Source organism: Toxorhynchites rutilus, chromosome 3, assembly GCF_029784135.1.
Source record: "Toxorhynchites rutilus septentrionalis strain SRP chromosome 3, ASM2978413v1, whole genome shotgun sequence".
In the NCBI taxonomy this organism is placed as follows: Eukaryota; Metazoa; Arthropoda; class Insecta; order Diptera; family Culicidae; genus Toxorhynchites; species Toxorhynchites rutilus.
This window is the reverse complement of record NC_073746.1, coordinates 141153237-141165960: the sequence shown is the minus strand read 5'-3', so window position 1 is coordinate 141165960 and position 12724 is coordinate 141153237. Positions and strand designations below refer to the sequence as shown.

At 35.9% G+C, this 12724-nt stretch overlaps 1 protein-coding gene across 2 annotated transcripts in view; it reads right to left on the bottom strand.

Moving 5' to 3' along the window:
* Window positions 1-6011: 6011 nt before the first annotated feature.
* Window positions 6012-12724, bottom strand: part of LOC129779097 (NADH dehydrogenase [ubiquinone] 1 beta subcomplex subunit 10) — a 29171-nt gene continuing 22458 nt past the window's right edge. For both annotated transcript variants that reach the window (XM_055786365.1, XM_055786366.1), the window contains exons 4-5: window positions 6380-6519; window positions 6012-6310 (exon numbers count right to left, since the gene is read on the bottom strand). In XM_055786365.1, coding sequence (XP_055642340.1) covers window positions 6186-6310; window positions 6380-6519 — 265 coding nt within the window. In that variant the 3' untranslated portion in view covers window positions 6012-6185. The remainder of the gene's footprint in view (window positions 6311-6379; window positions 6520-12724) is intronic.

Sequence of the window (12724 nt, the reverse complement as noted above, 5' to 3'; positions counted from 1 at the left end):
TGTACGGCATCGGCATCGTGGACGTAACAAAGGAGGACAAGTTAAGGGAAAGGCAAAGTCTCACTCGAACCGTGCAGGTCTCCAGTTCCCTGTTGGTCGCATTCACTGATTGCTCCGCAAGGGTAACTAGGCCGAACGGATTGGTGCCGGAGCACCAGTATACCTAACAGCGATTATAGAGTTTCGGCCGTCGGAGTGCTCGAGTTGGCTTGCAAAGCTGCTCACGACAATCAGAAAACCCGCATCAAGAACAGAGCAACTTCGGTTCGGCGCTCATCAAGGCAACAATTAGTTTCAGTGAGTGGCAAAGTGTTTCTCCGGCACGTCGCATTAAATGTAATTTACTGAACAACATGTCACAAGCTGGATGGGAAGAAATTTTCCAACTGTGAAAGCTATGGCGAGTGGCAAACGCAATAGCTAAACAGGAAGGTTTGACCGAACAAGATGGGAATATCGAGTGATAACAAAAACACAACACCAAAGGTTCTTTTCAGAACCATCAACATATTCATAAAGAGTAAACAGTAAACTAATCCATTTTTCAGGTAGATAGGTAGGTATTCACGTAGGAGAAGAAAATAAAACAATATATTTAAAATATATATTTAACAAAAGCTGTCCCCTTTGTATAGTCCTACGTCACTCCGGTTATGTCCCCGACATTACCCACCCGTCTTTTGACGTAGGATTACGTCTTTCGGGAACATATTGGGGTACAAATTGAAAATCGAAGATAGAGCATACGTGAAAATTGTCCAATTTCAAACACTTATTGCTCAGTCATTTCATGATGGGTTGTTGATATTTTTGTGTCAATCTATTTCGGCACTTCATAACAATTTTATAGATTGAATAAAATTATATATATCATGAAACTAACCATCGAAAAATTGGAAAATCTCAACCCCTATCCTAACGGAAATACCCACTTCTGATTGGTCGAAATTGACGACACATGCGGTGGCTCATGTACTTACAATTATTGGTCAGTTATTTCTTGATGGATTTACGAGACATTTGCATCAATCGATCTGAGTACTCCATAACAATTCATCACAATTGATAATATATTAATATCATATAAACTAACTAGCAAACAATCACAAAAATCTCCAAACGGAAATAACTCTTTCTGATTGGTCGAAATTGAAGGTACGGAGAAATCGGCACATCAAAGTAGAGGGAACTTTTGTTCCCACCGAAGTGTATTCCCTAACAGAGACATCAAAACCAAGCTGCCTGGGGGGAATCGGCATTGCAATTACATGAAAGTAGGGGGAGCTTTTGTTTCCACCGGCATGTATTCCCTAACAGAGATTTCAAATCCAAGGTGTCTGGGGGAAATCAGCATGTACATACCTTCGTGGTCGATAGTTTAACTAACGACGCGCACAAATGGATAGTGCTCATTGTAACTAGCGTGGGCATTGTTGATTGCATACGTGCTGGCGAATAAGTAGGGAGCGATGAATGAGTGTTTTTTTTTATTTTCGTTCCAATAAGAATCTTTCGATGGATTCATTGAAGAATGATATTTTAATGAACTGAATAGAACTTATGTTTGATAGAATATAAATAAAATTTAAATTTGGAACTTTTATGTTGGTTGCATCATGAAATTTCATATTAATGACCGATATCAATATCCAATTCGCATTGAGGCATGTGACATCGTATTCCGTTGAGTTTAAAGTGAAAATGGAAGTGGGTTGAGTAAACACTCTGAAAGTAAAAATTATAAATGAAATTATCTTTTCCATTTCAAATATATTTTCTCTTATAAAAAAATAACCCGTTTTTTCTGGTGATAAAACTTGATAATTGTGTTCGATAATGATAATTATGTTATATTACATTGATGAGGTTTTTTTTCTTTATTTCATCCATACATAACACTGGAGCCACTTCGTCCAGGGCCACAGAGGGCGGCTTTCATCATCTCATTTCACTTAGGTATCTTTTATCGTGATACGCACCATCAAATTACTAATCACCATCTTTCTACCATTCTCACTCGGTTATGAACACTGATGGAGTGAACAAACAATACCTAGGAACCAGACAAAACGGCCCTTTTTCAGGGCCACCAAATCACTATCAAAGAGTTTAACAATGTAATTTTGTAACATATCCAAAACCAGCATGTAACAGACAGCCTAACGGAATCCTACGTCAACTATGCGGTCGTGTCTCGGACACAACCCTCCTGAGACTTTTTTCGTAGGACTACGTCTTTCAGTAATGGTGCGAAATCGGAAAACAGGGCACGTTCTTATGAAACAGAATTAGCAAATGCAGCGATCGTTCTACGGACAGTGTGAAAAGAAATAAATGAAAATATATTGCAATTTAAGCTACGCCCGTTTCAATTTATTGAGTATAAACAAGGCGTCGCACAGTGCGTTGAATGCATAGGAATGTGGGACAAAAATCATAACAGAAGAATTTAGTCATTGGGACACTTTGGTGTGATGGCGTAAATGGTTCACAAGTATCAGTACTATTGTTTGCATAAATGTCTCATGTCATTTGAATTATAGCATAAGTGTCTCAATTGACAAAATCTTCGTTATTTTAAAGTGTAATGTTCTAATAATTTCGGATACGCAGAAATCGTTATTTGAGTTTCAGCTACTACTGGTTTAAATTCTGTTGAAGTAGTTGTTTTTAAAAATCTGATCAACTGTTTGCATAAGTGTCTCATGTAAAAAAAAAATCTTTGCCAAAATACACATTGCCGGCATTAATTACGCATTTATTGAATCAATGGCAAAAGTGGCCCTTATCCAATGGATTATAAAAATAAAATTATGTATTGATTAAACCTCATATGGTTTACTCGTGTTTTTTTTTTCAAAAAATAAAAAAATGGAATTTACATCTTTTTTATCTCATAAAAAAACTGCAGATTGCTCCAAACACATATTAGAAGCTTTTCTTTTGCATTCTACAACTATTCTTTTTACTCATTTTCAATGTCATCGTCACTAGAAATATCTATATCACTCAAAATTTCGTTTTCGAGGCTTTCTGCTTCACGGTTATAGTCAAGAAAACTGAGTTAATTCTTCTTCATCCCTCTGATGCCTAAAAACTGATTTTCGCTTAAGGAATATTGATGGATCGGAGTTTAAGAGCAATTATGTCAATAGATCTTCGTTTGAGTTGACTTGGAATGATTTCTTTGTGTGACCTAAACGGGATCTTTTGATGATTTTTGGGCAGCTTCCAAGGCCTCTTCAGGAAGTGCAGATGCTTAGGTCGAACATTGAAATAATGTTGGTAACGTGGATCAAAAGCGTATGTATGGTCAAAGGCATGTACTGCCAATGTTTGCATAGGAGACGTAATCACCAACACCATTAGTTTTGGGAAAACCCATTTTTGTTGTTTTTTTGGCCTACAAACGTAACCATGCAAATTTCCAATGAATGATCTGTCCAGTTGAAGAATATTATCGACAAAAAGAGATCCCAGGAGATGTTGCGGATTAAAACATATTTTGTCCATTTGGAAAAGGCTTGTGTCTATTTATGCGGACAATCGATCGTTTCAACGAACATTCGTTCGTATAGCTAGAAGTAATCACCAGGTTGCTTTGTCTGTAGCGTTAGCATTTACTTTTCAGATAATAGTCAAGACGTCTCCGTCGATAGTTTCAGTTGTTGTCTGATAAAATCAAATACGTTCGGAAGGAATTCCAACGGACTAACCATCACATGAAGAAATTGAAGATATTGTCCAAAAAAAAAATGTTTCAAAGCCTTCATTTAATTTCATTGACCAGCTTCAGCTTCAAAAATCACAAAAGGATATTATAATTAAAATAGTTTTGGATTTAATACCGATAGATAAACATGACTATTGGATTAATTTACCAGAGACTCAAATAGATTAAAATTTTAAGATTAGTTGTATTAGTTTACCATACAAAGAATCAAATATGTGTGTTTTATTGAACTTGGGTTAAGTACTCAAAATAAATGCTCGCAAAATAAATTAAACGGCTGAATTTGCAGTAAAATTTCTATACAACAGCTGTATCTAAATCGTAAATCTTCGGCTGGATAACATTTAAACCGGAAAAGTATTGTTTATATTGATAACGAATGATAAAATGGGCTGTTCCTTTATGTAACTGATTATTATAAAAATAAGTAAATTGAACTGACTGGTTATTCAAAGTCTGATTTTTTTACTTACACCAACATTATGAGTAAATGTTGAGTACTGTCTGTCTGTCTGTTGAGTATTTCTGTCTGTCTGTCTGTCTGATTCTTATGGACTCGTAAACTACTGAACTGATCGTCATGAAAATTGGTATGTAAGAGTTTTTTGGGGTCGGGGAAGGTTCTTATGATAATTCGAGACCCCTCCCCTCTCTCTAAGAGGGAGCTGTCATACACACGAAACACAAATTTCTGCATTACTCGAAAATTAATCAATCAAATGAAAACAAATTTAGCATGTGGAGGTTTTAGGGTGCAAGAAATGTTTCTATGGTGGTTAGACACTCCACCCTCTCTCTAAGGGGGAGCTGCCTTACAAATGAAACACAAATTTCTGCATTACTCGAGAATTAATCAAGCAAATAAAACCAAATTTGGCATATGGAGGTTTTAGGATGCAATAAAGGTTTTTACGGTGGTTAGACACTCCACCCCCCTCTCTAAGGGGGAGTTGCCATACAAATGAAACACAAATTTCTGCATAACTCGAAAACTAATCAAGCAAATGGAGCTGAATTTGGCATGTGAAGGTTGTAGGGGGCACGAATTTTTTCTATGGTAAATAGACACTCCTCCTCTCTCTCTCTGAAGGGGAGGGGGTTGCCATACAAATGAAGCATAGATGTGGAGGTTTTAAGGGACAAGAAACATTTCTAAGGTGGTTCAACACTCCTCCCACCTTTCTAAGGGGGGCTGCCATAGAAATGAAACATAAATTTCTGCATAACTCGAAAACTAATCAATCAAATGGAGCCAAATTTGGCATGTGAAGGTTTTTGAATATGAGAAATGTTTCTATGATGGTATTACACCCCTCCCTCCTCCGAAATGGAGAAAATAATACACATATTTCAACCAAACATATTCCAATCAAACATGACAATTGATTTTTTTTTAATGTGATAAAACGCACTCCTATATCTTCTTCTATCTATATAAATAAAAATGGATCACCGAATGTTTTGATAAGAGCAAAACTCGAGGAAAGAATTTTTCGATTTTGGGGTTGTCTTTATGCTATCATATTTTCTGTATCAAACATTTATTCCATGTAACGGAGAAACATATTATTTGCGAGTGTTTGAAAAATCTTGAACGAGAATTGTGTTTGAAAATAATCTGATATTATAAGGACGAGTTTTGGTAAAAGTACTAAGAATTTTCAAGGAAAAGGTAATTTTAAGGGATAGATTAGAAAATCAATCAATGAACAGTTCCGCGATTGGACCTATGAACGTGCGTTTAGTAAGAAAACGTGAATGTGATAACGAAAAATTAATTTTGGGTGGGACGAAGTTTGCCGGGTCAGCTAGTAAAGTACAAGATTAGTATAGTCCTTTGTTATGATGGTTGAGAGAAGACATACGACCTCTTGAATTTGAATGGCGTTAACGTTCCCTGTGGAACTTTTGCCGTCTCAACGTATGCATTAACTAGCGTCATTTATTAATACTTAGTTGAGATTTCTTAAGCCAAATAACACGCCTTGAATGTATTCCGAGGGGCAAGTTCTTGAATACGCGTGACCACAGCGCAAGTCGAAGGAAATTTCTTTGCCAAAAAATCCCCCGGCCAGAACGGGAATCGAACCCGAACTCCCGGCATGATAATGTGAGACGCTAACCATTCGGCCAAGGGTGCACTTACGACCATAAAGAGTAAAAAAAGTGTGATTTAGAATGTCTACAATCTATGGCAAACGCTTTTGATCGGGGTACGGAAAAACTAGGTAGAATAGTGTATGGAACGACAGGTTGCATGTCACACGACAAGCTCATATTGAATGATAAATTATATTTTATGATTTATGGTTAAATGATTCATCATCCAACAATTTCCAAGAATCGCTTTCTAGCATTGGATGATCTTATATTTACATAAATCAATACGAGATAACAAATCCTCAACTAGCTGTGTGCACATCAGCTGCTATTCATTTAACGATGACTTGTCCTATAGTTCATCTTCCGGTTGTTTCATTCCGGAGCCAACTGGTCCGTGGCGTCTTTCCCAAACCATGCGATGTTTCTGTTTCATGTATGCGGTTTTTGCGTTTGCGTAGCCTCCGAGATCACCGTCTGAGAAATGAAGGAAAGCAATTAGTGATTGAGATTGATTGGAATGTTTGCAAACAAACAATAACATACATTTAATAAACCAATTTTCCGCTGCTTTCTCGTACTGATCCATAAACGGTTGGCATTTCTTCATGTGGTTGGGCTGCTCATACAGCATACAATCCTCAAAGCGTTGGCGCAAGATATTCAGAATCTCACTGTCTACTAGTCTAAAAAGAGATACAAAATGTTGGTTTAGAGAAGCAACTTGCTATTTTTATTTACTAATTGTTTACGGTTCATTATCGGAGGATGAAATTCAGTTCAATATTTTTTTCACGTTATTAGTCCAGTGCATTAGGGTAACCAATATTGAAACGTATATTGTTATTTGGTTACTCTTGAAGTCCGCAACGGAGATAAACAGCAATCTCAATGTTTGTCCCACTTGAGAAAGATGCTTTCACTGCATTACTAGAGATACCTTTCAACCCGAAAATAGTACCAACACCATGGACAGCTGGCAGCTGGCAAGATGAAATTTTTCGTTCAAATCAGCACATTTGCACCAGCGCTAATCGGCTTTCGAGTAGACTAAATCTCAATTTGCTGTCCACTCGACCAGATGTGGTGTCTGCTGAGTGAGTCACTCGACTAGACCAATCGATGGTATCGGTTTGGTAGACTATTTGTCAGACATGGACCAATATGATTAATTGACGGCAGAAGCATGGGAAAACACACGGTGATTCTTGAAATGTTGACAGACGGAAGAGTATTGTGTTAGATTGTATTAACGTTGTAATGCATTTAGTTGAAATTCCATGGAAACTCGATAAAGTAATGATCAATTTATTTTGAATTATTTCTCGAGGGCTATCCAGAAAGTAGCGAAGGGTTTTGACAAGCACCGTGGACAGGACTATAGCTGTCATTTTGGTGTTAAAGATCTCTGCGTGAGAGTGGAATTCAAAGAGCTGTGGAAGCGGGAATATCTCTCTTACTAATCTCACTTTTCTCACCATGAACAGTTAAAATGAGTGCTGCAATGGAAAAACATGTCATTTTTAAAGTGCATTTAGTGATTAGGATTCTGTTGCCAAAAAATACTAACCAATTGTAATCCATTTCGAACGATGTGGAATGTATGATAATTGGGCTTGAACTTGGGTCAAATTTATGGATATATTATATAAAAAATCTCAGCTTTCCAGGAAAAAAATGAACGTCCTCTATCTTTAATCAAGAAAATTCTGAAAAACTAAATCAATCAATAATTACAAAAACGAAAATCCAAATTCCTCGCAAAGGTAATATTTTTTCGAAGAAAACTAACTCATAAGCTTCAATTTTATATGTCCATCTTCTGAATCGGTCTAGTAGTTCAAAAGTTATGATTTTTTGTAGTGGAAAAAAGGGGGAAAATTGTTTTTTCGAACCATCGGTTAACTTTAAGAAAGCAATTTTTGGGAAAAAGTGAAAAAACCCACCTTTCAAATGGAAATGGCACCCTTAAAAAAAATAAAAAATATGGTTCTAATGTTTTGCGATAAAGAACAGAATTACCGCTATTGATGAAAAAATGAGAACCATTATATCGGTTTGTCATGGAATGGCTGTATATGTAAATGGTCCTCTCTGACTGAACCAATGAAGCACTTTTTAAGACTTGGCACTTTTTTCACTATGACTGAACAATTTCAAAGTATTTTTCAATCAATTAACAGTTGTGAGTCAAACATTTTTCACGGATCGGCTCAGTCAGAGCGAACCAAGTTCATTTTTTAATATAATCAAAATGTGTACCTTCGGGAAATTGATCAAATTCAATATACAATTGATTGACACATGGTTCGCTCTGATTGCATATTATATAGAGTAATATCTGGTCAGCTAACCGACAGCAATGAATAATTGTAAATACACTCGAAATGCACTGCAGTGCACAAAACTTACTAGAATCCGATAATGAGTAGAACAAAGAGTCTCCTGATACAGAAAAGTCCGAAAGATAGCTGAGAAAATCTTCAAAATCCAAACGCACCGTTTTTTCGACCATTTTTGATAGTCCCTTCTTTTTATCAATTTGTACCGCATTTTGAGTATGAAGAAAAAATCTGTATAATAATGTTCTATTGACTACAATTTGTTTGAGAAACCATTTTCACATACCATGTATTGATGTTTTTAGAAGAATTCTTCAACATAAAAAAGATGAAGAACTTTTGGCTATTGAGGCGCAAAGTGTCAAATGCGATGAATTATCCTTGAAAATATCTTCTTTTTTTTGCAGGAACTCTAACGCTGTTGTCATCTTGAGATTCCATTTTTCATCACTATAACAATTTGGTCAGGTGAACATCGAGGCTTCCTCATCTGCGCCTTTCATGAAAGCATTCGTTTAGTGGTTCCGAAACAAAGAGACTTCGGTAGACATTTTGACATTCTCCGCTCAGAATCGGTCCTCTATGCTTAAAGCAATTCAAACGTGGTTAATTCATGTGGTCACCACATGAAGCTCAATTGGACGACATAGTTGTTGAAGAACACCCGAAAAAGTGGAGAGAGTTTTAATTGAGGAGTCACCGATACGGTCTGTGCGCAAATATGTTGTTGCATCGCTCTGATTCATTCGCAGTAGTATATGAAAATTATACCTCACGGCTACACTCGTTCCTCGGCATAGAAAGCACGGTTAGGTAGGCACAGAAATGCACAGAACATATGTATGGGTATATAACCATGCTTCGCATTTTTGCTAATTTAAACCATTTAAGCAGAGATGCCAACCTTCCTGATTTTTCAGGATTTCCCAGACTTTTTAGCACGCTCCCTGATATCATGACGAACACTCAATTTATCCTGATTTTCCTGATTTTCCTGAACTTCTTCTTGGATCGCACTAACGTTTCCAGTGGAACTTTTGCCTTCTCAACATAGTAATACTTCCGTCATTTTTACTAGTAGTACTAAATTAAGATTTCTATGCCGGATAACACGCCTTGAATGTATTCTGGATTGGCAAGCTCTAGAATACGCGTGAGCACAGTGCAAGTCGGAAAAAATTTCTTTGACGAAAAATCGCCCGGCCCGAACGTGATTTTCCTGAAATTATCCTGATATTTTCTGATTTTTGAAAAGAATTTTTTAAAATTAAGAAAAATTCAACAAGTCATCCATTGCTGATATGCTTTCCTCATTTGTTTATTCCATCCTCAGATTTATTCCAAAGCATGGATGATGAATTCAGTGAAAATTTTAATATTGATTTCTCTGCAATTGACTGTAATCATGCTGTAGTTTTTTCGGAAAATATAAACGATCGAAAAGTCAGGCGAAAAACTAGCATTTCCGCTTATGCGAGGATTCATACCATGCTTATTAACTTTTTTGCATATCCGGTCTTCGCCCGAAGGAAGATATACTCTGTTACTGGTGAGATTTGGAATGGATTCTGTATTATGAGCTACTACCAAGCAATCTGTTTCTCACATGTATGGCTCGCAGCAGTTTTCGACGAAACATGTTCTGGGAGGATATAAGATTTAAGCTGTGTGAAATATGGCGAAAGATTGTGAAACAGAACTATGGATATAAATATTAATTAAAATGCTTTGATTGAAAATGATGTTTTTGTTTTCCTAAAAATCGACATTAACTTTTCGGGCAAACCAATATGAGCTATCCTGATTTATCCTGATTTTTATTTTCATTCTTCCTGATTTTTTCAAATTATAGTTGGCAACCCTGCATTTAAGGATTAGGGAAGGATTAGGGGTAATATACAACATATCAAAGAATTTTTAGATAATTTCAAATACGATTGGTATGCAAATCATCAGTATCACTTCGCAGTAAAACTAGCTGATAATACTAAAACTATTTTATGAAAACGTGTTTTCTGATTTGGAACCTTACTGAAAAACATACTCCTCCGTCAAAACTAGTTGATTCAGGTGAAATACAGGAGGTTAAATTTTACAAATTTAATATTCAAAGTATTGTCCATCGCTCACAACTTTTTTCCATCTTTCTGACAATTCACGGATTCCTTTGCGGAAATAATCAGCCGGTTTGTCGGCTAACCACGAATCGATCAAATTTTTGACTTCATCAAAATTGGAGAAGTGCTGTTCAACCAGGCCATCGATCGAAAAAAGGTAGTAATCGGACCAAGTAATGTCTGGATAATAGGACGGGTGGGATAGAACCTCCCATTTCAAGCGTTTCCAAGTATGTTTTGACTGGTTTCGCGACATGCGGCCGAGCATTGTCGTGCTGCAAAATAACTTTATCGTGTATTTGCGCGTATTGTGGCCGTTTTTCCTTCAGTGCACGGCTCAAACGCATCAATTGTCGTCGGTAGAGGTCCCCCGTAATGGTTTCATTCGATTTTAGCAGCTCATAGTACACCACACCCACCTGGTCCCACCAAATAGACAGCATAACCTTCTAGCCGTGAATATTCCGCGCGGCCGTCGATGTTGATGCATGGCCAGGGTATCCATACGTTGCCCGACGTTTAGGATTGTCGTAATGGACCCACTTCTCATCGCCAGTAACGATTCGATGCAAAAAAAACCCTTTCTTTTATTCCGTTGAAGCAGTTGTTCGCACGTGAAAAACGGTGTTCAACGTCTCGTGGCTTCAATTCATACGGCACCCAATGCACAATGGTCCAGAAGAAGCATTTAAGTGGAAATTAGCATTTAGAGTTATTCTCTAGAACAAAAACTGTCTCAGACAACAACTATGTAACTCATTACTCGCTTTTATGTTGTCAAAAATAGGGTGACCAAAATTGTCGATGAAATAAAAAATTTAACTTTCTTATCTTTATAGATAGAGGTAAACATAGTTCGACAATGTTGTAGCTCCAATTATTTGAGACATCTTTGTAGAACAAAGTTTTTCTCTATCTCTTGAAATAACCGATATAGCGCCTTTTTTCTAAAATACGCTAGGGTCACTATGAAAAAAACTGTTTTTTTGCTCTTACTTTTATACTTCAAATTCTACATGCAAACTGTCTTCGAAAGACTTTTAGAGCATACTAATACAAACATTTTTCGATGCAGAACTTGTCAATATCTCAACTTCACTCAAAGTTATTGATATTTCTTCCCAAAAACATGCTCTTTTCATTTGTTTGTCATTGTTTCTGGGGCAAACGTAAACATAGTTTATTGGCAGCATTTTAAAGAGCATATTTCACTCTACATGATGTGTGATTTTCAAAACTATGTTATTTTTTGTGTTTGAGTAAATTAAAATTGAAATCATGAGTTTTTAGGTAAATCATCAATAACTTTGAGTAGGATTAAGATATAGACAAGTTCTGCAAAATGTTGGTATCGATAAGCTCTAAAAGTCGTACGAAGAAAATTTTGATGTAGAATTTGAAATATAAAAGTTAAAGCAGAAAAAACACGTTTATTCATGGTCACCCTAATGCAACTTAGAAAAAAGCGTTAAATCGATTATTTTTAAAGATATAAAAAAGCTTTGTTCTACAAAGTTGTTTAAAATAACTGGGGCTACAACATTGTTGAACTATGTTTATCTCTATCTATAAAGATAAGAAAGTTATATTTTTCATTTTATCGACAATTTTGATCGCCCTATATTTGATAACATAAAAATGAGCGCTCTTTCATATGTAACAACTTTGTCTAAGCCAGTTTTTGTCCAAATATATCTCCCACAAAGTTGTTTTTAGCGCCTTCTATCTAAGTTGCATTAGGGTAACTATGACAAAACGGGTTTTTACTCTAACTTTTACATTTAAAATTCTACATCAAAATGGTCTTCGTGCGACTTTTAGAGCTTATCAATACCAATACTTTGCGATGCAGAACATGTCAATATCTTAATCCTGCTCAAAGTTATTGATGGGTTTTCATCCAAAAACTCACGATTTCAATTTTAATTTACTCAAACACAAAAAATAACATAGTTTTGAAAATCATATATTATATAGAGTTAAATCTGTTCTTTCAAATTCCGTCAACAAACATTTTTTATGCTTGCCCCAGAAACAATGACAAACAATGAAAAAGAGCGTGTATTTGGGAAGAAATATCAAAAACTTTGAGTAAAGTTGCATTGACAAGTTCTGCATCGAAAAATGTTTGTATTAGTAAGCTCTAAAAGTCTTTCGAAGATAATTTTCATGTAAAATTTGAAATATAAAAGTTAGAGCAAAAAAAACAGTTTTTTTCATGGTGACCCTAGCGTAACTTAGAAAAAAAGGCGCTATATCGGTTATTTCAAGAGATAGAGAAAAACTTTGTTCTACAAAGATGTCTCAAATAATTAGTGCTACAACATTGTCGAACTATGTTTACCTCTATCCATAAAGATAAGAATGTTAGATTTTTTATTTCATCGACAATTTTGGTCACCCTATTTTTGACAACATAAAAAAGAGCGCTC